A 24,116-nucleotide genomic window follows, 5' to 3' on the forward strand; every position below is an offset into this window, starting at 1 on the left:
TAGTTAGAGCTAGTTATTCAGCAGGAATATTTAAAGACACACATGTGATGTGTGTGTGTGTGTGTGTGTGTGCGCAGTGGACACGTATCGAGTGGGTAATGATGTGTCCGTGGATCTGGAGTTCAGGACGTCTCAGAGCAGCGGCGTTCTGTTAGGCGTCAGCAGCCAGAAGATGGACGGACTGGGAATCGAACTTGTCAATGGAAAGGTACAAAAGAGAGATCTAGATTTAATTTTTCAGTTTCATTAAAGAACTAAAGTCAATTGGGCAGTAAATGATTGTGAAGTTGTCTTTATATGTGACCCTGGAGCACAAAAGCAGTCTGAAGTCTCTGGGGGATATTTGTAGCAATAGACAACAATACATTGTATGAGTCAAAATTATTAATTTTTCTTTTATGCCGGAAATCATTAGGATATTAAGTAAAGATAATATAAAATAAATTAAAACTTGATTAGTAATATGCATTGCTAAGAACTTCATTTGGATGACTTTAAAGCTGATTTTCTCTATTATTAGTTTTCGTTCTTTTTTTGCACTCTCAGATTCCAGATTTTCACATAGTTGTATCTCCTAACCTAGCCACACATCATGGAAAGATTAATTTATTCAGCTTTCAGATGATGTGTGAATCTCTTATGACTGGTTTTGTGGTCCAGGGTCACATATTTGAATGGTTTGTTAATGAGAGTGTGTGTGTTTGTGTGTATTGGTGTAGCTTTTATTCCATGCTGATAATGGAGTGGGACGCATCACAGCCGTCTATGAGCCGGATCGGGAGGCGGGGCTTTGTGATGGGCAGTGGCACACTGTCTCCGCCCACAAGCTGAAGCACCGCCTGGAGCTCACTGTGGATGGCAAGAAGTCCGAGGCAGCGAGTCCAGACGTCCGCTCCGCCTCCGCCGACACCAATGACCCCGTGTATGTGGGCGGATACCCTGGTATGTCAATCAAACCCTGTTGCCATGGTGTCATAGTTAAGAATGTTCAAACATTGGAATTAATAATTTATAAAAAAAAATCTAATTTATTAAAAAATAAATTGTGTGTGTGTGTGTTGCAGAGGGTCTGAAGCAGTTCGGACTCACTATAAACACACCGTTTAAAGGCTGCATGAGAAATGTGAAGATCACTAAAGCTGGGAAGACTCTGGAGGTGCAGATGAACAAAGTCCTGGAGCTCAGAGGAGTTCAACCTCTCACCTGTCCTGCTAGATAAACACACACACACACACACACACTCTCGCCTACTCAAAGTGAATCAGTTCATGAATCAAGATATTCAGAGAACTAACTGTGAAGTACTAGCTGTGCCGCTCATAACCAAATAACACAAAGAATATATATAAAAAAAAAACAGCTGGACAAACCAAAGATTTTAGACAAAACCAGCCAATGAAAACCAGATCATTTTTTTATTTAATCAGATGTCACATTTGTATAAAAACATTCAGTAACACTTTACAATAATCTCCCATTAGTTGACATTAATTCAAGCATCAACTAACATGTACTGACAATGAAAAATACATTATATGTAATTATCTGTTGTTAGTTAGATAAAAATAAAACTGTTCTGTGTTAATTCATGTTTGATCTGGTCAATTAAAAAGAACAGAAACAACGTATGCATTATTAAAACTAGAAAAATGATTAAATACTTTAGAATATTTTTCATTGTTAGTTCATGTAGTTAACCAATATAAACAGATGAAATCTTATTGTAAGGTGCTACCAACTTTTTATGCTGTAGTTCATTATCAAACTATGTATTTGTGTGCTAAAGGAACCAAAACCAAAAGAGAAAGATTTGTTTTTCTTACACATTCTTCAAAGAGTGAATGACCCAAGGAATCAGGATTGTAGCATTTACAAAGTCAGACATTGATAGATCAGGCTTGATAATCATTTAAAACAGTATAATACTTTATTATGCGGAAAGTGTTGGACTTCCGGTGCATTTCAAGTTCTTCTGTTTTCATGTCTCAAAAAGTGTGACTACATTTGACACCTGATACAGTACATCAAGACATATTTAAACTGAAACAAAACATGTTTGTGCCTTGCTCTGATACTTCATAAACTATTTAGAAAGATTACACTGACATAGAAAATGAATGAACTGTTCACTGCTTATCTGAGGAGCAACATAGTTCATCTGAGAGCCAAAGACATGTACGACACATTCATGAAAAGAGACCTTGTGTCGAGTACTGAGACACTTTTCTCTGAGGTCTAAGTGTGTGATTTTGCATGGAGTGATGACATGTACTGTGTAGTGTTCAGTATTTCAAAATAAAGAAATATCCCCTGTGATGGCACTTGATTTGGTCTGCTGTGTTTCCTTTTATTGTGTTGAAATAACCATTAAAGTTCATGAAGTAGTTGTCCTCCAGAGGGTCATTGACACCCACACTTTCCAATTTTAGACTGACTTCCAATGTATATCAAGGTATAGTAAAATATTTAAGAAGTTGAGGTCGAGTAAAATGCACTGTTAGTTTAAAAAAAAAAAAGAATATAAAAAAAAATTACTTGTTTGTTAGACAGATCATAATACAGCTTCAGTTTTAGTCTTTGGCTAATTGCATCTTTTGTTCAACAGCTCTTTCTGATCTTTCTGAAAGGCTGTTTCTCAGGTGACGGTACATGCGAAACATGATGCACTACATGGTGTTCCACAAGGACCGGTTCTCAGGCTACTTTTATTCTCATGCATCATGAAATGAATGACCATTTTTATATACATCGTACAGTCTGATGGGCCTTAAGATACTGACTGAACATCTGTCCTTAATTTTACTCTGGGAAATTGTGGAATTACCGGTATTTTCTTGAACCTTAACTGGTAGATAATTAATGGTAGTTCTTCAGGAGGTATATAAATAAATATAATACATAAAAAGAAAACAGATAGAATAGAGCAAGCTAGTGTTAGGTCTTTATTTATTTATTGCTTTTGTTAATTGTATAATAAATGAAAAGAAAACAATACAAAAAGATCAGAAAGCTAGTTAGCTGATTTTTTACTAGATTTACTTAAAACAATCATAAAATTGTATAACATATTGATTAGTTAACACATCTTCCTTAGTAGTTAGTGAGTTTAGTGTTAATGAATAATCACCTGTTAGTTCTTCAATAATTCCTCATCAGTTATGCAGTAAGTAAGAAACAGTATTCTAAAGTGTTACCGCATCACATATACACTACACACACACACAAACAGCTTGTATTCATACAAATCAGTTAACTCTGTGTGGTTTCCTGTCCAAAAAACTGAAAGCAGAACTATAAAAGATATGAGTGAAGTGGTTTGTTTCACCACCACACTGTCTGGAATTACAACAGTGGAACAAAAAAACAAGGAAGTACCCCTTTTTTTAACAGTGTTCAAATGCTGAAGACTTTTTAACCCATTGCAGAGGACACCAGAAGAGAACGAGTCATGCTCATCAGAAGTCTGTTGCACAGAGCCATTCATGAAGGGACGATCCTGCTGAGAAACCATCAGAAATGCTCTACAGTGTGGAGAAAGACTCACCACTGCTCGGCTTTAATTTACAGAGAACACTCACATGACATCCAGACTGTGAGGTATGGACATATCAGTTTATATGCTTATAGTAGTTCATAGCAGTGGATTAAGTTGTACTGCAATGATAAGTAGTCTTATTAATAATAATAATTAATAATAATAATAATAATAATAACATATTTGATGGTGGACTTTCGAAGCCAGGCATTTACCTGATGATAGTCATAATTAAAGTAAAAATGTATGTGTTTGATGCATGAAAACAATGATTATTAGTTCTCACGTCAGGCACACACGTTTGAGCTTCGGTTTACCATATTTAATGTGCATAAGATACAATAAAAATATAATGTAAAAGTGTAAGGAGTAAAAAGTACTGTTTTTTTTCCAGAAATGTAATCAAGTAAAAGTACAAGTAGTCAGTTTAAATTGTAGGTGAGTAAAGTACAAATCCCACAAAATATTACTAAAGTACAGTAATCAAGTAAAATTACTCAAGTATTTTACACCTCCAATGATAATAATAATAATAATAATAATAATAATAATAATAATAATAATAATAATAATAATAATTTATTTGAGATTCTACCAGGGTAAATTCATCTGAGATGCTTAATTAAATTTGGAAACAGTATTTTTAAATCATGATTGGCATGATCCAGCAATCTGAATCAAATCTTGCTGTTGGTGTTTTTTTTTTTTTTTTGTTTTTTTTTACGAAGTACCTAAATGTAAGTCAGGGAAACGCGAGCCCATCTAATCTTCCAATCAACAACCAGAGAATATAAGCAGCTTACCTCTCTCCAGTCTCAGTTGTTCCAGTGTCCCTCCACCTTCCCAATCTACAAGTTCATCTTAGGCACCTTGCTCTTTGTAATCATCATATCCTACATTAAGTCTCTGTAGGGTATATCAGACCACGAGTTAAAGCTGCTCATCGATCCCTTCATCGGTGAACAGCAAGCCAAATAAGTTAAGCGTAGTTTGCTAAAGATTACATGGGCAAACCGACTCCATGTCTTGCTCTTTGGTACACACTGGATTAACTGCTGGACACTTGTGAAATTGACGTCATTTGTCTTCAGGATGGAGCCTCTGCTACTGCCTCCCGTAGGGGATCGTTCTGTGAGGCTCCACATGCTCGCAGCACCAGTCAATCCTGCAGACATGAACATGATCCAGGGTAAAGTCACCACTCATACACCTTCATGTCTGTTTACATCCTTTCATTTGTTAAATAAAATATTATTTCATAGAAATTCTGTTCTGCTCTTTGGGGTGATGAAGGCTGAACATGATCTTGTCTCCATAGGTTCGTACCCGATCTTGTGCCCACTCCCAGCAGTGGGGGGGAATGAGGGGGTGGGCGAAGTGATAGAGGTGGGCAGTGATGTCACATCTCTCAGACCTGGTGATTGGGTCGTGCCCATAGATGCTGGCTTTGGTAAGGAGATTTTCAGTGTTTCAATTTAGGGATTAAAAAACATCAAGACCTTGAAGTCATCATGGAATTAAGTTCCAAAATGTGTTTATTTCCAAGTGCATTGGAATGAATAAAAAAATATTTAGGGTGGGTCTTCATTCTGCTAAATTAATAAATGTAAATGTAAATTTTAAGGATTGAAATTTGAGGACATGAGGTTAAAATAACCAAGTTAAGACACTGAGTTTGAGTTTTGGAGCCTGATGGCCTAGGGGAAGACGCTCCTCATAAGTCCTAAGGTTTTTGCTATCAGGCCATGGAAGTGCTTACCAGATGGCAGCAAAATGAAAAGACAGTTACCAGGGTGGTTAGAGTTGGAGATGAACTGGCCTACTTTGACCACTTGAGGAAATCAAAAATCCAGTAGCAGAGTGAAGAATTCAAGCCAAGGTCCATGAGTTTAGAAGCTAGCTTGATGGGGACTATAGCATTTAAAGCTGAGCTATAGTCGATGAATAGCAGCCTTACATAGTTGCCATTGCAGCTGTCAATGTGCTTGAGGGAAGATTGCAGGACATGAGAGATGCTGCGCATCTATGCCCTCTATTGTCCATGGGGTTGAAAGTTCATGTTGAGCACCACCTCAACCCTAGAAAACAGGGCTTATTCTACGGCAGGCCAGGCTGCCTCAGTGCTTCACATGATGGCAGTGCTTCAAGTGTTCCAGACCAAACTTCTCTGCACTATGCTGTTCACAGTGACTGACCTGGTTCTGCACACTACTAAGGTCTCTGTGCAGGCGATTGACAAGGCCATGGCCAATTTAGCAGTGTTGGAGCACCATCTTTGGCTGAATTTGACCTAGTCCAAGAGCACAGATTCTTGATCTTAGGCATCTGAACCGCTAATTTCTGAGATGGTCATTCAAGATGGTAACTTTAAAACAGATGCTCACACAAGTATGCCCAAGGACTGGTTTCTGTCAGTGGATCTGAAAGAAACTTAGTTTCACTTAGTTTCCCATCCAGATAGCCCCCCATCACAGACAATTCTTGAGTTTTACATTTGAGGGAATGGCCTATCAGTACACAGTCCTGCCATTCAGACTGTTCCTGGCCCCACACACTTTTATAAAGGTGCATAGATGTGGCTCTTTCCCCTCTGAGACAGGTGGAAATCTGCATTTTGAACTACCTCGAAGACTGGCTGATTTTAGCCAGGTCAGAGTGGGAACTGATTGCTCACAGGTTGCTGCTGCTCAGCCACCTGGAGCCCCTTAGATCCTACTGACATCATGCAGATGGAGAGGAGAAGTGGTCCAAGCACTGAGCCTTGAGGAACCCCAGTAGCAAGAAGTTGTGACTTAGAAACCTCACCCCTCCAAGACACCCTGAAGGACCTACCCGAGAGGTAGAATTTGAACCCATCTTTCTGAGGGTGAACAGGAGAATTTGGTGGTTAACTCGGTGAAAAGCAGCTGACAGACCCAGCAAGATGAGTTCTGAGAATTTGGAAGCTGCTCTTGTCAGTCGCAGGATTTCAGTAACCGAGAGCAGGGCAGTCTCAGTTGAGTGGCCACTTTTGAAGCCAGATTGGTTGATGTCCAGGAGTTTGTTCTGTACAAGAAACATAGAGAGTTGGTTGAACACAACTTGCTCAGGTGTCTTTGCAATGAATGGAAGAAGAGACTCTTCAAACTACAATCCTGTCGTTTTCTAAAAGTGCTGAATTTAGAGATGGTTTCTTAAGCAGAGGGCTTACTCGAGCCTGCTTAAATGCTGTGGGAAATGTACCAGAGTGAAGAGAGCTGTTAGTAATGTGAGTAAGTGAATGTATGACTGAAGAAGAAATGGCCTGAAGGAGGTGAGTGGGCATAGGATCAAGGGGACAAGTAGTAAGATGAATGGAAAGGATAAGTTTGGAAACGTCTGTCTCCGAGAGTGGAGAGAAGGATGAGAGAGAGTGCATATTAGTCGTTATGAAGTTATCATCAGTCTGCGGTGTGGATAATTGGTCGCAGATCTATAGCCAATTCTCCTATACTTTTAAGGCACAAGTCATCACCATTCTAGTGCTCAAAAATCCAGATGGTGAGTGGGGTCCCAATCCACTTAGAGTGTATGTCGAGCGCAATGGCCTGTTTGGACTCTCAGAGCAGCTCTTTGTGTGCTCCAGAGGCCACTCTAAAAGGCTTCTGGTTACGAAGCAGTGTGGATAATGGATGCTATATCCTTGGCACAGATTTTGTCTGCTAAATTCTACCTACTCCCCTTTGCAAGTGGAGAGGGTTATGTTATGTAGTCTTCAGCTTAAAAAGCTTGGGTCACATTATTGGCATTTATGTTTCATTTTCCTAAAATCGCCAAAATCACAAGACACGCACACACACACACAAAATAAAAACTGCAACCAACTACAAATTTATTTAGCTATGAAAAAAAAAACATGTAATGTGATTAGTTTAGGAGATAGTATGTTGGCAAGTGCTTGTAAGTATTACCAATAACAACAGTCCAAACAACCGCAAAAAAACAAAACTCAAGAAGCCCTCATTACAATTACTCTGGGGTGGGCTCGTTGTGCGGCTTCATTCTATACTTTCTTATAGCACAGCAATATTGTATAAGTGTACCAAAGCAAGAGGAGAGACCATTCCAAAGGGAACGCTCCATTGAATAACATAACCTTGGTTCCCTGAGATAAGGGAATGAGTGTTGCATAGGCTGCATGTGAATCAAGCACTGTCACTTTAGTCGAAAGTTTCTGACAAAATTGCTATATATTAGACTGAGTTAACCTATATGCCTGTGCAATCTAGAGTGTCATGACATAACTTTGCATTTGATTTTATTGACTGCACAGTTGTGTGTTTGTCAGGTACATGGCGGACAGGTGCTGTGTGTGAAGAGGAAGAGGTCATTACTGTTCCTAAAGACATCTCTCTCCTGGGGGCCGCCACCATCTTCGTGAATCCCTGCACTGCATACAGGATGCTGCATGACTTTCAAACACTCACCCCTGGTATGAAAACTCATGTAATGGTTCATTATTTCTATCTTACCAAATCTTATCAATGGCTACCTGTGGTTTGTTATGATCTGTAGGTTGTACAGTGATTCAGAACGCCTCGAACAGTGCAGTGGGACAGGCTGTGATTCAGATCGCTGCAGCACTGGGCCTGAAAACCATCAACATCATCCGAGACAGGTACAGAAGACTTTTAGAGCAAGAGGCAACAACAGGCAACAAATTCATTACAGAGAAAGAAGAATGTTGTAATAATCTCATGTGATATAAAGTCCCATATAATGAATTTCTCAACTGTTTCTTGAACTCAGACCAAACTGTGCTGAGTTGATTGATGAGCTTCAGTCACTGGGAGCTGATTATGTGGTGACAGAAGAGGAAGTCATGTCGACAGGGCTTCATCGCGTCTTTGAGGTGGGGGATTCTGCTCTTCCGCAACAAAATGAATTTTCAGTGATTTCTGCAGAATTGCATAAACACAGAAACTTTTCTTAGGAGGTTCCCAAACCTAAACTGGGCTTGAACTGTGTAGGAGGCTTGAGCGGAGGACTTGTGTTCTCTAATCTTGAGTAAGTGTCACACATATTGCAGTTTTACTGTAGTTCATAAGAAAATGACTGTGAATAATAAGAGGGTGCTGACGACTTCCTCTTGTATCTTCAGTTATGGAGGCACAATGGTCACATACGGAGGGATGGCCAAAAGACCCCTCCAGATCCCTGCTGTGAGTTTATGATCTTCATATACAGTATTTTATTTTCTGTGTTATCAACAGTTTAACTTGTATTGAACCTTGGACGTTTCTGTTTATAAAACAAACTCTGTAAACATTTATAAATCATTTCCTGTCATGCAGAAATCCTTTATCTTCCACAATGTGACTCTAAAGGGCTTCTGGCTGACACAGTGGAAAAGAAAACACAAGGAAGGTAAACCAACAAACACAATACTACTTGAAAGTCAAATGAAGGGTTGAATGATTATGACAAACAACAAGCAATAGCTGACGAATATGAATATGACGAATCTGTACGAACATGGTTGTTTCATATCTTGATGTCCTGAGATGACACTCATGTGTGTTGGGTCTTTGTGCTTGACCTCTCTCTTTGCAGATAAAGCCCAGCTGAATGCCATGTTGAATGCTGTGTGTGACCTCATGAGAGGTGGACAGCTGTCTGCCCCACACTGCGTCCAGACACCATTTCACCAGTACACACACGCGTTACAAGCCACTGTGCAATCACACGGCCGTAAGCATGTTCTTATTATGTAGAAACCAATAACGCGTCATGTTCTTCCGATCCTCTGCAGAACCACATTGGACATCATGAAAAATGTCTACAACTAAACATGCTTTATTCTTCAAAACCCTGAATTATACTTCTTTCCATGAATGTAATGGCATGCTGTTGGTCAGTGCAGGGCATTTGGAAAACAGCACGTGTGTCAGATTAGCTATAAACACCTAGTGCATTTCATTGTTTTTATTGATTTAAAAGGGTCTGTGTGGGGTTCAAGGTTTATTAAATATCATATTTTTCATATCAATTTGATTTACTGGGTGTTTTCTGTCTGGTGTCACTATTAAAACCTGTCCATCTTTCAAAAGTGTTTTGTTTGAGGATGTGATATACTGACATCAGCATGAATACTGAATATACTTCACATCGACAGTAGCGTTTTTACTGTTACATTTCTCAAACATCACTTCATCATTTCAACTACTCAGAAGAGATGATATGCATGGAACACCAAGCTTCATGTATGTCTAGTTTAATTGTATCAGAGTTAAAAAGTCATTTTTATGGCGATCACAAGCCAAAACCTTAGGGATCAGTCTCTAGGTGGTTGAAGGGCAGCATTCCAGTGTGATGTTGAGCCAGCGTGTTGACCGAGGCAGCCCAACTACATTCAGGACCTTCATCATCTCAGGGGGAAAACTCCAAACCTGCCTCTTCTTGTGAAGGCTTGTTCTTCAGGTTCATAAGATCCTCAAACCTTCCAACGGCAGGCTACATCACTGTTCAGGGTAGTGCCAGATTTCATTTTTGACAGAAATGAAGTACAGTGGGTTTGACGGATTGCACTGTTGTTTAACAACATACCAATAGTTCTGCTGATAAAACATCTTTCTGGAAATGACTTTCTGTAGACAAACTCCATAAAACAGTTGTGAAAATGACATGATCTTGTCTTCAGTGCACGCTGTTGTAAAGAGTGTAAGTCTATTCCTCACAGCCTCATTTCATCCGTGTTTAATTCTACACCAGTCCTGGTAAACGAGTGAAGACAGAAACATGCATCGATTCTCCTTCTACAAACTGACAATCAGGCCAGTGAATAAAACCCAGTGGATGGAGATTAATTACAAATTTATTTATGAAAACATTTAGTGGTTATTTTAGAAGCATTAAAACAGTCATTTTCCACCATATTCACAGTTTTCCAGCACGATAAAAGCATGACATCAGCAATAGATGTAGCGATAAAAAATACAAATCACAGTTCGAAACTACTCATTGAAATTGTAAATAAAAAGACAGACAGGGTCCGTTTAAGTGCCAAGTGTTTCCCTTCATGAGGTCTGAGCTCTAACTGAGAAACTTGATTCCAGTCTCGAATCCTTTAGAGATATACAGTATCATCTGACTTCCATTATTTTCTCCAACATGAAAAAGAGTAGATCCAAGATCCCTGGGAGTGAATGAACATGTAAAAGAGTGCAAACGTTCACTGGCAGTGAGGGCTAATGCATCATGTGACTGATTCAAAGCAGAGATTGCTACTGTACTAAGAGAGCAATCACATGTAATCAGATGTTTAAGGAAGAAATGTATGTGTACCGCAGTACTTGACTTGTCTGAGACAATATTTTCATGCAATATTAATAATTTAAATATGAATGAGATTTGTTGATGGGTGCATCTCATAAAACCTATAAAAAACATATCTGCGTCAAGTTAATTATCAAGGAAATTTGTTGTTGTTGTTTTATACATTACACAGACACAAATTATTAAAAAAAAAAAAAAACATTATTTGCATTGTAACAATTGTCACAATAATTAAGCATATCCCCAGGTCCTTACGGTCTTAATACAGAAGACTGCTTACCTCAATGAGAAAAACACTCAATATTATTGAAAGCGTGAACTATTTCACTCTTTTAACAGTGATGAGAATGAGAATTACAGAACAGCCCAAAAGAAAACCTGCTGTTGCCTGAGGAGATTTCTTGGGTGTCACAATAAGAAGAATTGGGAGTGGAAATGTGTTGAATTATGATGAAAATGTTACAAATGCAAATGTTTTAAAAACAGCCAACAAACAGCCAGAAAAATACACTTTATTGGGTTTTTGAGTAAATTAGTCTCTAAATTTTTAGTATCAAACAAAATCAAATCTGCCAAAGAGCCAAACCAGACCCCATCACCACAGACACGATGAGCTTCTTTGGCTTTTACTGTAAACGCTGTTCACACAGCTGCTGCTGACAGCCGTATCAGTGTAGGGCACAGTGTTTGAACGGTGGGAGAGGACGGCTGAACGTGTGTCAGAGAAACTCAGATATACTGAGATCCTGCTGCTTTCCCTCCGTGGTGACTGTAAGGCGCAGGGCATGATGGGATGCTGTGGGAGGTCCGGTCAGTGCTGGACAGATTTAATGACCCACTCTGCACTGGGGTTGAGCTCCAGGAGAGCGCTGATGTACGTCTCTTCATCCAGACATCTCTCCTCTAGACAAACACACACAGCACACAGAGTCAAAACTCTTCTGCATAGATCACACACATGCTGAATAAAGCCTAGGAAAAATACAGTTTGAGCTTTAGACATCAACAAGTGTCAATACAAAAGTTGAAGATCTATTTATTTTACTATCTAACTATACGTGGTTTGTGTGGTTAATGATATTTTATGAAATGCATATTGTATTGTGTGGCTGTAACTAATGCGATGCTTGTTAGACACTCACTGATGTTTCCTCCCATCTCATAGAGACACAGATCTTCTCTTTTCACAGACAGAGACCTGAGACACAACACAGTTCACAATCACCTCCTGAAGAGAGAGTACTTGGACTACACTTCTGGATCCATCAGAGCCCGAGAGTTTGATCACTCGTGCAGGTGTGTGTCTGCTCACCTCTCCTGACTGAGGAAGTGCACCAGGACATCAGAGGCCTTTAAATCCTCCGTCAGCTGGACAGACATGGACCCCTTCCAGAACTGAGGAGCCTGGACCCTTATGAAGCCTCCTTCAGCCTGAACACACACACACCATAAACACACACACACCTCCACACTGCAGTCAAACCGTCCTCTGTCCTGGGACACACACGCAAACAACAATCTACATTTGTAAAGGAACAGTTTGTTGAAACTAATGACATAAGGTTTGCATTTTATGGAGATAAAAATAGCTCAGTTTTGTTCAGAGACCCAGATTGTGATATTATGATGAACCGTGTAGCAGAGACTTGCATTAAATGATCTTAATATCTGTCATTATCTCCAATAATCTAAAGTAAGATTATGTTTAGATGATCCAAACATATAAAGCAATGCAATCCAGTGAGGACTGAGAGCAGAAGAAACAAACGCTCTTCTCAAAAGATCCTGAGGATCAGATTTGAGACTCTAAAACATGATTGATGGAGAATCAAGTAAAGCTGAGCTGCTTCAGTCCAGGAAGAGTTCATCTGGAGATATTACTGACCTTATTCTGACCTTTACTTGATCACAATCAGGAGAGATCTGAGTCGAGCTGAAGCTGGACGCTTGTACAGTTACAGCACAAGAGCTTTGACTTGAAAGATTGTGTGAAACAGGTTTAACAGCCATGTTTTGATCATCATTTAAACTTGCATATCAGGCTTTACAGGGTTAACGTACAAATCAAGTGTGTGTATCTGCAGGATCACCCCTTGGAGAGCCTTATTTCCTAAATTTGAGCCTGTGGTTCAGTCGTGTCACACACAGCAGATGAAGGACAGTCACATGTCCACCGGGGGTCAGAGAGGACACATGTCCTTCAGCTCACCTCACTGTTCTTCTCCTGTTTGTCGGAGGCTCTCTCGCGGTCGTATGCCATCTTCTTCAGCAGTTTTTTAACCGCTCTGTCTCGGTTCATCTTCCGCTGGTTCTCCATGTTGTGTTTGCGCACCTGATTCAGGATGAACTTGGGAATCTGAGACACAAGACAAGACTCATCTGAGCACCTCCAGCTTCACATACGAAGTGCCACGACAGTCAGGTTATAACTCTATTATATTTCTACAGCAGTAGAGTAGTGACTTCACAGACACAATACATGTATAATATCACAGAAGATTGTGAGGTGAGGAGTGTACCGTCCAGAGGAGCTTCTGGTAGCGGACGAGCAGCCTGACGATGTTAGCCGTGCCCGTGGCCATAGCAAACTCCTGCTGTTCACTGATCTTACTGCGGAAGCCCTTACACATGAAGATGTTGGGCGCCATCACCACTGCAACATTGTTCAGCGTCATCTTATTCCTGTCCTTATGGTCAGTCACTCTCTGGAAGAACTCCATCAGAGCCTGAGACACAGACACAGCTGAGATGAGACGGTGGACACGTCTCTGAGCGCGCGTGTGTGTGTGCGTGTGTGTGTGTGGTACCTTGAGCGTGTCTCGGTTGGCTTCGGGCAGCAGGAGCACCAGCAGATTGAGAGCCTGCAGCTGCTGCTTCTTCGTGGGCAGCTCTGATCAGAAGCAACACAGTCAGACACACACACACACACACACTGAAGAGAGTCATGTTGTGGGACTCACTCAGCACGGAGAGGAAGGCGCTGAAGTACTCGACGGTCAGCAGAGGATAGGGCAGCTCTCTGATGAACAGCTTCAGGAGGCTGGCCGCGTCGTGCTGTTTCAGACTCTGCCACGGGAACACACCCTCGTAAAACTTGTGCTCCAGCTCGTGACACACGGCCTGGGACACACACACCACCACAAACATTAGAGAGCGTCCGGTCCGGTGGCGTCCCGCTCACACAGAGGTGTGTGTGTGTGTGCTGGTGTGTGTCTGACCTTCACTCTAGTAGCGGCTCCAGGGATCCGCAGCACACCCTCCGTGTCCAAACCCTGCTGCTCGATGTGACGCATCAGCTGCAAAACAAGACTTTCAGCGCTGGCTTAAATTCACTCATCACATTTGATAAATAAATACAGTAATATTGTGAAATATTATTATGATTTAAAACAGCTGTTTTCTGTGTAGGTGCACTAGCAGTCAAGAGTTTGGGGTCAGTAAGAAGTAATGTTTCTTTAAGAAGTCTTTTCTGCTCATCAAGACTGCATTTATTTGATCCAGGGTATCTTCACATTTTTTAACAGCAAATTTAATGACTTTTAAGACCTTTTTAAGTCCTCTAAAAGGAAAATTTAAGACTTTATCTAAACAAAAAAAAAAGGGAAATGTTCAGTCCGACAACACAGATTGATGTGGCGAAGCATTAGTGTGGCACAACTCATCACAACCACGCTCAAGACAGGTCAAAGGGGCGCGAAAACTTTTATACCAAGTGCTGATTGACCTTACAACCCTGACATGGTTGACTATGTATAAACTATCAGCCTTTAAGGTACTTCAGGTAATTTCTAAATTCTGGCCCCTCATAGCAGTTTGAAAAAGACATGGAAGACAGCTCCAGGACATTACAAAAGCCCATTTCATCATACTTGATCTAAATTATGGTTAAATGTTGCTGCCTAATAGCCTTGAGCTGGGTTTGGGGGTCATTTCAGACACAGATAAATGCAAGCACATTCAATAATCTATGCATAGACCTAATGAATGACAGACAATTGTAGGAAAGATCAGGATCAGAAATTTATTGCATGTTCCAGTTGTAGGAGATCCATGACTTTCCAATTTACTGTGGATCCATTGACACAGAAAGCATGTTCCTTAAATTAAGTTCCTTGGTGCCCTCCTGAAATTATAAAAAAATAAAATCAAAACAAAGTCCACCTCAAGAATGATAACATTTTCATTCATGTTCACTCAGATTAAATTTATGCATTTAGCAGACGCTTTTATCCAAAGCGATTTACAGTGCATTCAGGCTATAAATTTTTACATATCATGTGTTCCCGGGGAATCGAACCCCCAAACTTGCGCTTGCTTGCTTGCTAGATCAGTGCTCTACCAGTTGAGCTACAAGAACACTAGATTAGATGGTTTGTCTAAAGTAGTGATTCTCAAACTGTGGTCTGGGGACCACTGGACGTATGCCAGATTACCAAGGAGGGTCTGTGAGCAAAAGTCATCAACCAAAATGACTGACATGGACTGTGACACCGTTGAACATTTCCAATTCACTTCTCATGACTTGTTTTCTAATCATGCACATTATTAGCAGGTGACGTTAGCCATGGTTTCAGAAGACTAAAATGGCCTACATTTTTACATGCATTAGGGATGATCATTAAGCCAAATATGTCAAGTTTTTTTTTTTTTTTATTGGCTAAGTGGTCCTTGATTTGAAAGAAAAAAATGTTTGAGAAACAAGTTAAGCCATAATAGTGAATGCTCACAAATTTTTTTAACTGATTGGCTGGGACAATATATCGATGCATTTTGAATCGAGAAATTATTCTGGATCGATTCCAATTTTTCTGAATGCATCGCGATTCTCTCTCGAATCAATTTTTAGTTTAGTTTTTAACAGCAGATGTCACTGCATGATGTATATGCCTTACACACACCACTTGAACCTACTATAAAATAATAATTAATAAAGTTCGAAAAGGTTGAAGAGAAGTACAAGGGTGTTTGTAGTGGGGCATTTACATTAATCTCGCGTCATAAAAGCAATATATCAATTAAAGCTGCAAGCAGCGATGAACGGGCCCTCGCACCCGGGCTCACCGCCATCGTGTTGCTTTAGTAAAAAGGTGAACGTTGAGAAATATGCATTTAATGTCCTAAATATAAGTGGAATATATCAAAGTATATCCCATATATGTGCCAATCTTACCGTTGCCAGCAGGTGGCGCTATCATTATAATGGAATATTGGCCTTCAGATGTGTTCAGGCCAGGACTCTTATCGAACATGTGAAGTTTGGGGAAGATTGAACATTTTATGCTTGAGTTACAACAACTTCTCTTGCTGTGGCAAGACATCAAATTTTGTCATGGCGCCATGGAAACGCCCTTTAACAAAAACTCAAGATCTCCAAAAGTTAACATTGCACAGGCCTTTAGATTAGACTGACCACAAAATATATGTTAATCTCAAAAAAATTATAGGAGTAGTTTGTCGCAGCGTAAAACATGTCACTTCCTGTTGCCAATAGGTGGCGCTATGACTATAACTGAATGTGGGCATGTAGATCTGTTAAGGGCAGAAGTTTTATCTAACATGTGAAGTTTGGGGCAGATTGGACATTGTATGTCTGAGTTACAGCAACTTCCTTTTTCATGGCGAAACATCGAAATTTGTCAGGCCACCATGGACACGCCCTTTAACGAAATCTAAAGATCTTCGCAATTTAACATCGCAAAGAGCTTAAGATTACACTGACCAGGTTTGGTGTTGATCTGAATAAATCTCTAGGAGGAGTTCGTTAAAGTACAACCCCTGAAAATGACAAAAACAACGTCAATTTTGCAGAGAAAATTCTAAATAACCGACTTCCTGTTGGGATTCGGATTTCGTACCAAGAGACTTTTTTGTAGGTATTGGTGTGTTACATGTGTATACCGATTTTTGTACATGTACGTGAAACATAGCTCGAGGCGCACTCTGTTGAAAGTGTATAGGTGGCGCTATCGAGCCATTTTGCCACACCTGATGGAATTTTGGCCTTCAGATGTGTTCAGGCCAGGACTCTTATCCCACATGTGAAGTTTGGGGAAGATCGGACATTTTATGCCTGAGTTATAACATCTTTTATTCGCATGGCGAGACATCGAACTTCGTGACGGCGCCATGGACACGCCTTTTAACGAAAACTCAAGATCTTCACAACTTAACATCGCACAGGGCTTTAGATTAGACTGACCACAAAAAATACATTCATGTCATAACATTTCTAGGAGTAGTTCATCGCAGTGTAAAATATTTCACTTCCTGTTGCCAATAGGTGGCGCTATGACTATAACTGAATATGGGCATGTCAATCTGTTCAGGTCAGGAGTCTCATCAAACATGTGAAGTTTGGGGCAGATTGGTCATTGTATGTCTGAGTTATAGCAACTTCCTGTTTCATGGCGAATCATCGAAATTCGCCAGGCCGCCAAGGACACGCCCATTAACGAAAACTCAAAAGCTTCGCAATTTAACATCGCAAAGGCCTTCAGATTAGGCATACCAAATTTGGTGTTGATCTGAATGAATCTCTAGGAGGAGTTCGTTAAAATACAACGCATGGAAATGACAAAAATGACACAAAATTTGCTCATAATATTAGTAATAACCGACTTCCTGTTGGGTTTCGGATTTTGCTCCAAGAGACTTTTTTGTAGGTATTGGAGAGTTACATGTGTATACCGATTTTCATACATGTACATGAAACGTAGCTCGAGGCGCACACCGTTGAACGTGTATAGGTGGCGCTGTTGAGCCATTTTGCCACACCCACTTCTGAAACCCATATCAGACGTAAATTTTCGCCAGTTCTGAGGTGTGTGCAAAGTTTCATGACTTTTCGAGCATGTTTAGGCCCTCAAAAATGCGATTCATTTTGGAGAAGAAGAATAATAATAATAATAATAATAATAATAATAATAATAATAATAATAAACGGAGCAATTCCAAGAGGGTCCTCACACCATCGGTGCTCGGGCCCTAATTACATAATCAGACTCAGCAGAACGCACGAGCGCTCTTCGTCGTGAGCATTTGAGTGCTCGGTTAAAAACTAGCCTAGAGCGCAATGTGCAAAAACTAAGCTCAGAATCAATTCACAATGCATTCGGAAAAATTTAAATCAATCCAAGAATTGTGACGCATCGATATATTGTCCCAAATATTCATTAGGAAATAACAAAAACACATGAAGCATTTTAACATATTCAAATAATTTTAAATGATACTTTTAGAGTCTTACCTTAAAGTGCTACAGCAAGTCTTCTGCCGTTGAGGGGCTCAAAAACTGAGAACCAAGATAGCGAGACCTGACAATCGTGGTCTTGTCCACAGCTTTATCGTCTTTGCCCATGCTTGCGATTTCGCAAACTGCCGTGGTGGCGAACCATCATCGCAACGCGTTCATCAATCACTTACTCGTATGTCACCTATGGAATGATGCAGGTTGCACCCACGAAGTGCTGCCCCCAAATGTTACGCTGGTCAAATTGCGGTTGAAAAAAATAAATAAAAATGACGAGTCGGACATGAAATTTAAGATCCCACATGAAATTTAAGACATTCATATGGAAAATTCCAGGATTCAAGACATTTTCAGACCTTAAAAATCGAAAATTGTATTTAAGACTTTTCAAGGCTTTTTAAGGACCCGCGGGGACCCTGTGATCAAAAACACAGAAAAGAAAACAGTAATCTTTCAAAATGTTATTACAATATAAAATAATGGTTTCTACTCTAATATCCTTTAAAATATAATGTATTTCTGTGATGCTCCGCTGTATTTTCAGCATCATTCCTCCAGTCTTCAGTGTCACATGATCTTCAGAAATCATGAAAATATAATGATTTAATATTAGAGTTATCAATGTTGTGCTGACAAATATTTTTTTGGAAACTGCTATTCTTTATCTCAGGATTCTTTGATGAGTAAAAAGTTCAAAAGAACAGCATTTATTCAAATTATAATCCATCACTTCTTATCAATTTAACACCCCCTCGCTGAATAAAAGAACGAATGAAAATGTACTGAACCCAAACTTTTGACCGGTAGTGTATCTGTTAAAGTGTAATTTTGTGGTTGGGTGCCAGGACAGATTTCTTGCATGAAGCTCAAAATAGTTAAGTAGAAATATTGTAAAGGAGCTGGGACTGAACGGATGTCGGGGAGATGTGTGGTGGTTTGTGAGATCTGAACACCCCGGTCCTCTCTCTCTTACCTGCTGCAGGATGAGAGGCACTCTGGTCCCCGGGATCATCCGCTGGTCTTGTTCCAGCAGCGTCGAGAGAGAAACACCAAACAATCCCGACTCTACAGAAGACCAAACAACACCGTCACAACCAGCTTCACCTCAGATACAGCACGCTCACACACAATCACATCCACACCAGTCACTTGATTCTGAACACATCTCAGAGGCACTGACCTCTCAGTTTGACCTTGAGAGCTTTATGAGCCTTCACCTCGATGCCACAGGTGTCGAACAGAGCGCTCATCTCGATCAGAACTAGCCTGCGAACCTTCTTCATGTCCTCAGCGGAGAGATCGCCTACTCTTGTCTGTCCGGTCTTATCCTGAGACACTCTGAAATCCTGAGAGAGAAACAGAATGAGAAGTAATCACATGCACACATTTATAAAATGCTATATGTTGGTATTCTGTGAATTTTTTAGCTGATAAAGCATCCCCCAAAAATGGTGCATCTGACCAAGGAGACACCTGCTGTGAAGAATCATTCATGTCTGGAGCACAAACACCGCACAGACTCGACTCAGTACTAGTGTTCAGAACACTGAACTAAATATAATCACACTTTAATTTAGGGACCAATTCTCACTATCAGCTAGCATGCATATTACTAGCATATTGGCTGTTTATTAGTACTTATGAAGCACATATTAGGAGTTTATTAAGGCAAGAGATATAGTAAATAGTGAGAATTGGTCCAGTGTGACAGATGTTTTGCTTTGGAGAGCTCCAGTAAGAAGCTGAAAAGGGCATGGATGCAGCATGCAGTGGCACAGACTGTCCAGCAGAGGTCAGGTCTACTCATTCATCAGTGTCAGTTCAGTCTGACACATACATTTCTGCACATACTCAGAGCAAAGGTCTCTGTGAGACTCATAACCATATACACATTGACATACTTTATCCTCAAGCAGCCAATCAGAGCGAGTCATCTCTTGGACTCTTACTGTGATGCGCACACACACACACACACACACACACACACACACACACACCAGACGAGTGAATGTCTGACTCACGGGTAACCTGTCGTCAGCTTCATTCTGCGGCTGGGTAACCTTCAACCCTTCTTTGTAGGTAAGTGCTTGCTCAGAGAAGGACACCTCCAGGTTAATGTCTGTCTCAGCGTCAGCTCCGCCCCCTGGAGCATAAGCCCCCGCCCCATTACCTAACCAGATGGTGGACACATACACAATAACATTACACACCACTTTAAAATAGGGAACACATTGATGGACACAAACACACAGGTGCGTAGTGTAGGTTTATCAATCAGGCTAGTCAAAGTCCAGCGATGCCAGGCAGTGCTAACTTCACCACGGTCATCTCATCTTCAGATCACGTCTCACACCTGTGAAAGAGGCTCAGCTCTGCACTAAACCCTGCACGATGAGCAAAACACACCTAACATAGCAATGCTAGAATGTGTAGCAACAGAAAACCAATCTTTAGCTGAATGCCTCATGCACTATTCTTAAGTTTAGTTTCAGTAACTGAGACTCAAACAGCAACAGGAAACACCTACAGCCAAGAGATAAATAGAAATACGATTAAAATCAGATTTGTATGTAGTATGTTTCCAGCAGACTACTTTTCCATAGATCTGAACCGTCAGATCAGTGGATGCTGCACTTGTCAAAACTGATGTTATTAAAGCTGCAGTAGGTAACTTTTGTAAAAATATATTTTTTACATATTTGTTAAACTTGTCATAATGTCCTGACAGCAGAATATGAGACAGATAATCTGTGAAAAAAAATCAAGCTCCTCTGGCTCCTCCCAGTGTCCTATTGCCATTTGCAGAAACTCCATCGCTCCCGGTAAAAATCAACCAATCAGAGCTGCGCTCCGTAACTTTGTTTGTGTTCAAAATGTAGAAAAATGTATATAATAAGCGAGTACACCATGAATCCATTTCCAAACCGTGTTTTTAGCTTGTCCTGAATCACTAGGGTGCACCTATAATAAGTGTTTATATTCAGACTATTTTAGATTGCTTCGGGGATACCGCGGCGGAGTAACCCAGTACCTTTGTGATTCTTCATAGACATAAACAGAGAGAAGTAGTTCCGGCTACAATGTTCTTCCACAAGGCGCAAGCAGTTCTGTTTATTAACCGCTAGAGCATCAAAAGTTCCCTACTGCAGCTTTAACTTTGCAAGTAGGTAAATAAGAACATTAACCCAATGTTTAAGAATGTAAAGTGTGAAATGTCAAAATGTACCAACCCAGGATTGATTACTAGCCCAGGGTAAAGTATGAGCACTGTAAAACATACTAGATAACCCAGCAGTGTCACAAGCTCATATGATGACTAGAAATTACTTTACCACACCTCTATCATATCATATTTACTTCTATTGGTCTATTGTCAGTTATTATTTATATATATGTGTGTGTTACACAGACGTTTGTTTTTGTGTAAAGTGTGTTCATCCCATAGGTGTAATGGTTTTTATTCTGTAGAAACTGTATATTCTATGTCCCTTCACCAACCCTACACCTAACCCTAACCCTCACAGGAAACACAGACACAGACACACACACTCACACACAGACACACACACACAGACACACACACACACAATAACATGTTCTGCTTATATCTATGTACAGACGACGTATAATAATAATATAAAATATTCCAATTCAGGACATCCCAGCCTTTCTTTGAATGTGTTGTTTTGTCATTTCAGTTGGCTCATTTTTCAGCAGTTAAACACTTCATGTGAACATATTCACGAATCCACAAAACAGAAGAGGCATTACACTAACTCATGACACTTACCCAGTCCTTCCACTTCCTGTTCACTGCTCCCACTTCTTCCTGTGGATTCAGCCTGGTCCTGTCAGAGAAAGAGAGGAACAGTGAACGAGTGACACGGATCATGTGAGCGTTTGTCAGATGTTCTTGATGCTCTCTGGATGGTCTGCATCAGATCATGTTCATGTAGCTCTGTTCTCCATTCGGATGAGCATCTTCTCATTGACCTTCACAGACTTTCAGTCTTCACCCTATTGATTATTTTGGTCTGCATCTAGCAGAAACATAAATCACAACGTACAGCTGTCCTTAATAAACCGCTCAAAATGACACAATAAATGCCGTCTGTGATTTATCACACATCCTTCAGTCTGGAAATAATCCTTCACTTCTACATTTTCTGAGTTACTCATTACACTGTGCTGAAATCTTTATTAACAGGGAACAGCTGTGTAATTTTTGACCTGTAAAAATGTCAGTTTTTTTTTATACCAGAACATTTCGAGTGTTTTGTCCCAACTGTTTAAATTCACGATTTATATCCGATATCTGTGTTTATATGAATCCTCAATCAAAACTGAATGATTGCACTGTGATTGCTTTTAGCGACACGGTTGACCCTCTGGTTTTGTATTGCCGTTCTATGACTAAACGAGAGAGAGAGAGAGAAAGAGACAGAGAGAGAGAGACAGAGAGAGAGAGAGAGAGAGAGAGAGACAGAGAGAGAGAGAGAGAGAGAGAAAGAGAGAGAGAGAGAGAGAGAGAAAGAGAGAGAGAGAGAGAGAGAGAAAGAGAGAGAAAGCAAGGCCAAATAGTGAAGCGTATGGTTTTAATTACAGAAACAGCTAATTAATCATCTCATTGTTGAGAAATGTAGTGTTGCTTTTAGTAGCGAAGCTGTTGTATTTATAAATTTCCTGGGCCCGTATTAATAAAGACTCTAAGAATCCTCTCAGAAAACTCAAAATTTATCTTAAAAACTTGTACGTAGGAGTCTTTGCTTAAGAGCGATTCGGGAACGATCTGAGAGCAACTCAAAAACTTTCATCTTAGTGAGGAGGCGGGGTTGACCCGTTGCTATGTATGACACAATCTTTTGAAGACTGTGATTGGTTGGTTGTCCAAGAAGGAAAAAAAGAGTGATTTTAAGTATAGGATGTATTCTTATTCTCACTTTGAATTCAAATGAGTTAATTTTTCCTATTTGACCGTTCTCTCTCTCTCACACACACACACACACATTATATGTGTGTATATAAATCCTTTTTTTATTTACCATGCTTGTAATTTCCTATAAGGTATTTGATTGGCTTAGAATGATAAAAATTGTTCCATTCTTTCTAATTACAGTGATTGCTGTCCTATTTAAGTGGCGGTTTGAATGTTGTTTTTAATGTATCAAACATGGAATCAAAACCAAAGAAGGCCGAGAAAGCCAAACTGGACAGAGGAACAGTGTTTACTGTTAGCCCAGTTAGTGGATGAACACAAGGCCATTCTTAAAGGATAATTCGGGCTCGGTGTCACAGCAAGGGACAAGATGCAGACATGGGAGCGTATAGCACAAACTATTAACGTTTCATTCCCCCTGCTTGTGCGCATCTATAAGCCTGCTATATTCATAAATGCAGTTTTTTGAGCCTGCAAGGTGGGAATGTCCAGTGAAACTAAATGAACTGTGACACAGTAAGATGTTCTGAAAGTGCTGTAATTGTGTGATCACTCTGCTTACAGAAGGTTGTGACAGACCCAAATCATCACTATTGCATTGTTGCATTTTCCCAGTTGCCAAATATCGTATTGTAGTGATTACTTTAATTTATATATTAAATTATAAATTATTATATAATCTACAGTGTCTTATTAACTCACTGTCATCCATTGTCTGCAACACATTTCTTCTGCCTCTTCATCTTTCTGCCATTTTCTCCTCTGATAAAGAAACTCTTAAGCCTCTTAAAAGTCCTCATCTGTGCTCCTAACAAGTTTGACCTCTTTTAAGGGTTAAGATGCTTTCTGAATTACTTTTTTCTTTACTAGGATTTTTTCTATAATATTAAGAGTAAACGCCCACATTTCTAAGAATTTTCTTAGAATTTTGTCACTAGGAGCTACTTTTTGCATTAAGATGCTTTATGAATACAGGCCCAGATAGTTGTGCAATTTACCTAAATTTGCCACATCAATAAAAAGCGAGGGCATAGCCTACAGCAAGCCGTCATTAAAACACTATCATTACGGGCAAACCTGTCGCCCTCGCACTGAGTTCTGAG

General features: G+C 40.0%; 3 protein-coding genes and 1 long non-coding RNA gene across 10 annotated transcripts in view; 2 read left to right on the forward strand and 2 right to left on the reverse strand.

The window, feature by feature from the left end:
- Positions 1–2,326, forward strand: part of lama2 (laminin, alpha 2) — a 176,130-nt gene extending 173,804 nt beyond the window's left edge. For all 7 annotated transcript variants that reach the window (XM_026233847.1, XM_026233849.1, XM_026233848.1 and 4 more), the window contains 3 exons: positions 78–208; positions 720–942; positions 1,065–2,326. In XM_026233847.1, coding sequence (XP_026089632.1) covers positions 78–208; positions 720–942; positions 1,065–1,219 — 509 coding nt within the window. In that variant the 3' untranslated portion in view covers positions 1,220–2,326. The remainder of the gene's footprint in view (positions 1–77; positions 209–719; positions 943–1,064) is intronic.
- Positions 2,327–3,379: 1,053 nt separating this feature from the next.
- On the forward strand, positions 3,380–9,473 carry LOC113063450 (enoyl-[acyl-carrier-protein] reductase, mitochondrial). The gene is made up of 10 exons (XM_026233856.1): positions 3,380–3,597; positions 4,627–4,724; positions 4,854–4,985; positions 7,842–7,985; positions 8,069–8,171; positions 8,303–8,405; positions 8,487–8,560; positions 8,655–8,715; positions 8,848–8,920; positions 9,107–9,473. The coding sequence occupies exons 1-10, from the start codon at positions 3,449–3,451 to the stop codon at positions 9,265–9,267; spliced, it is 1,098 nt and encodes a 365-aa protein (XP_026089641.1). The 5' UTR covers positions 3,380–3,448; the 3' UTR covers positions 9,268–9,473.
- An 876-nt stretch (positions 9,474–10,349) lies between these two features.
- The window catches only part of LOC113063449 (rho GTPase-activating protein 18-like), a 31,439-nt gene continuing 17,672 nt past the window's right edge, over positions 10,350–24,116 (reverse strand). The window contains exons 4-15 of the mRNA XM_026233855.1: positions 21,868–21,925; positions 20,099–20,247; positions 19,258–19,423; positions 19,051–19,142; positions 14,047–14,124; positions 13,789–13,948; positions 13,636–13,718; positions 13,348–13,554; positions 13,038–13,184; positions 12,141–12,259; positions 11,971–12,026; positions 10,350–11,731 (exon numbers count right to left, since the gene is read on the reverse strand). Coding sequence (XP_026089640.1) covers positions 11,640–11,731; positions 11,971–12,026; positions 12,141–12,259; positions 13,038–13,184; positions 13,348–13,554; positions 13,636–13,718; positions 13,789–13,948; positions 14,047–14,124; positions 19,051–19,142; positions 19,258–19,423; positions 20,099–20,247; positions 21,868–21,925 — 1,407 coding nt within the window. The 3' untranslated portion in view covers positions 10,350–11,639. The remainder of the gene's footprint in view (positions 11,732–11,970; positions 12,027–12,140; positions 12,260–13,037; positions 13,185–13,347; positions 13,555–13,635; positions 13,719–13,788; positions 13,949–14,046; positions 14,125–19,050; positions 19,143–19,257; positions 19,424–20,098; positions 20,248–21,867; positions 21,926–24,116) is intronic.
- Positions 14,754–18,605, reverse strand: LOC113063451 (uncharacterized). Its single transcript, XR_003278687.1, has 2 exons — positions 18,075–18,605; positions 14,754–14,951 (listed from the first exon to the last, which is right to left on the reverse strand). It is a non-coding gene; the product is annotated as an uncharacterized LOC113063451 (long non-coding RNA).

This window comes from Carassius auratus, chromosome 45 (assembly GCF_003368295.1).
Source record: "Carassius auratus strain Wakin chromosome 45, ASM336829v1, whole genome shotgun sequence".
Lineage (NCBI taxonomy): Eukaryota > Metazoa > Chordata > Actinopteri > Cypriniformes > Cyprinidae > Carassius > Carassius auratus.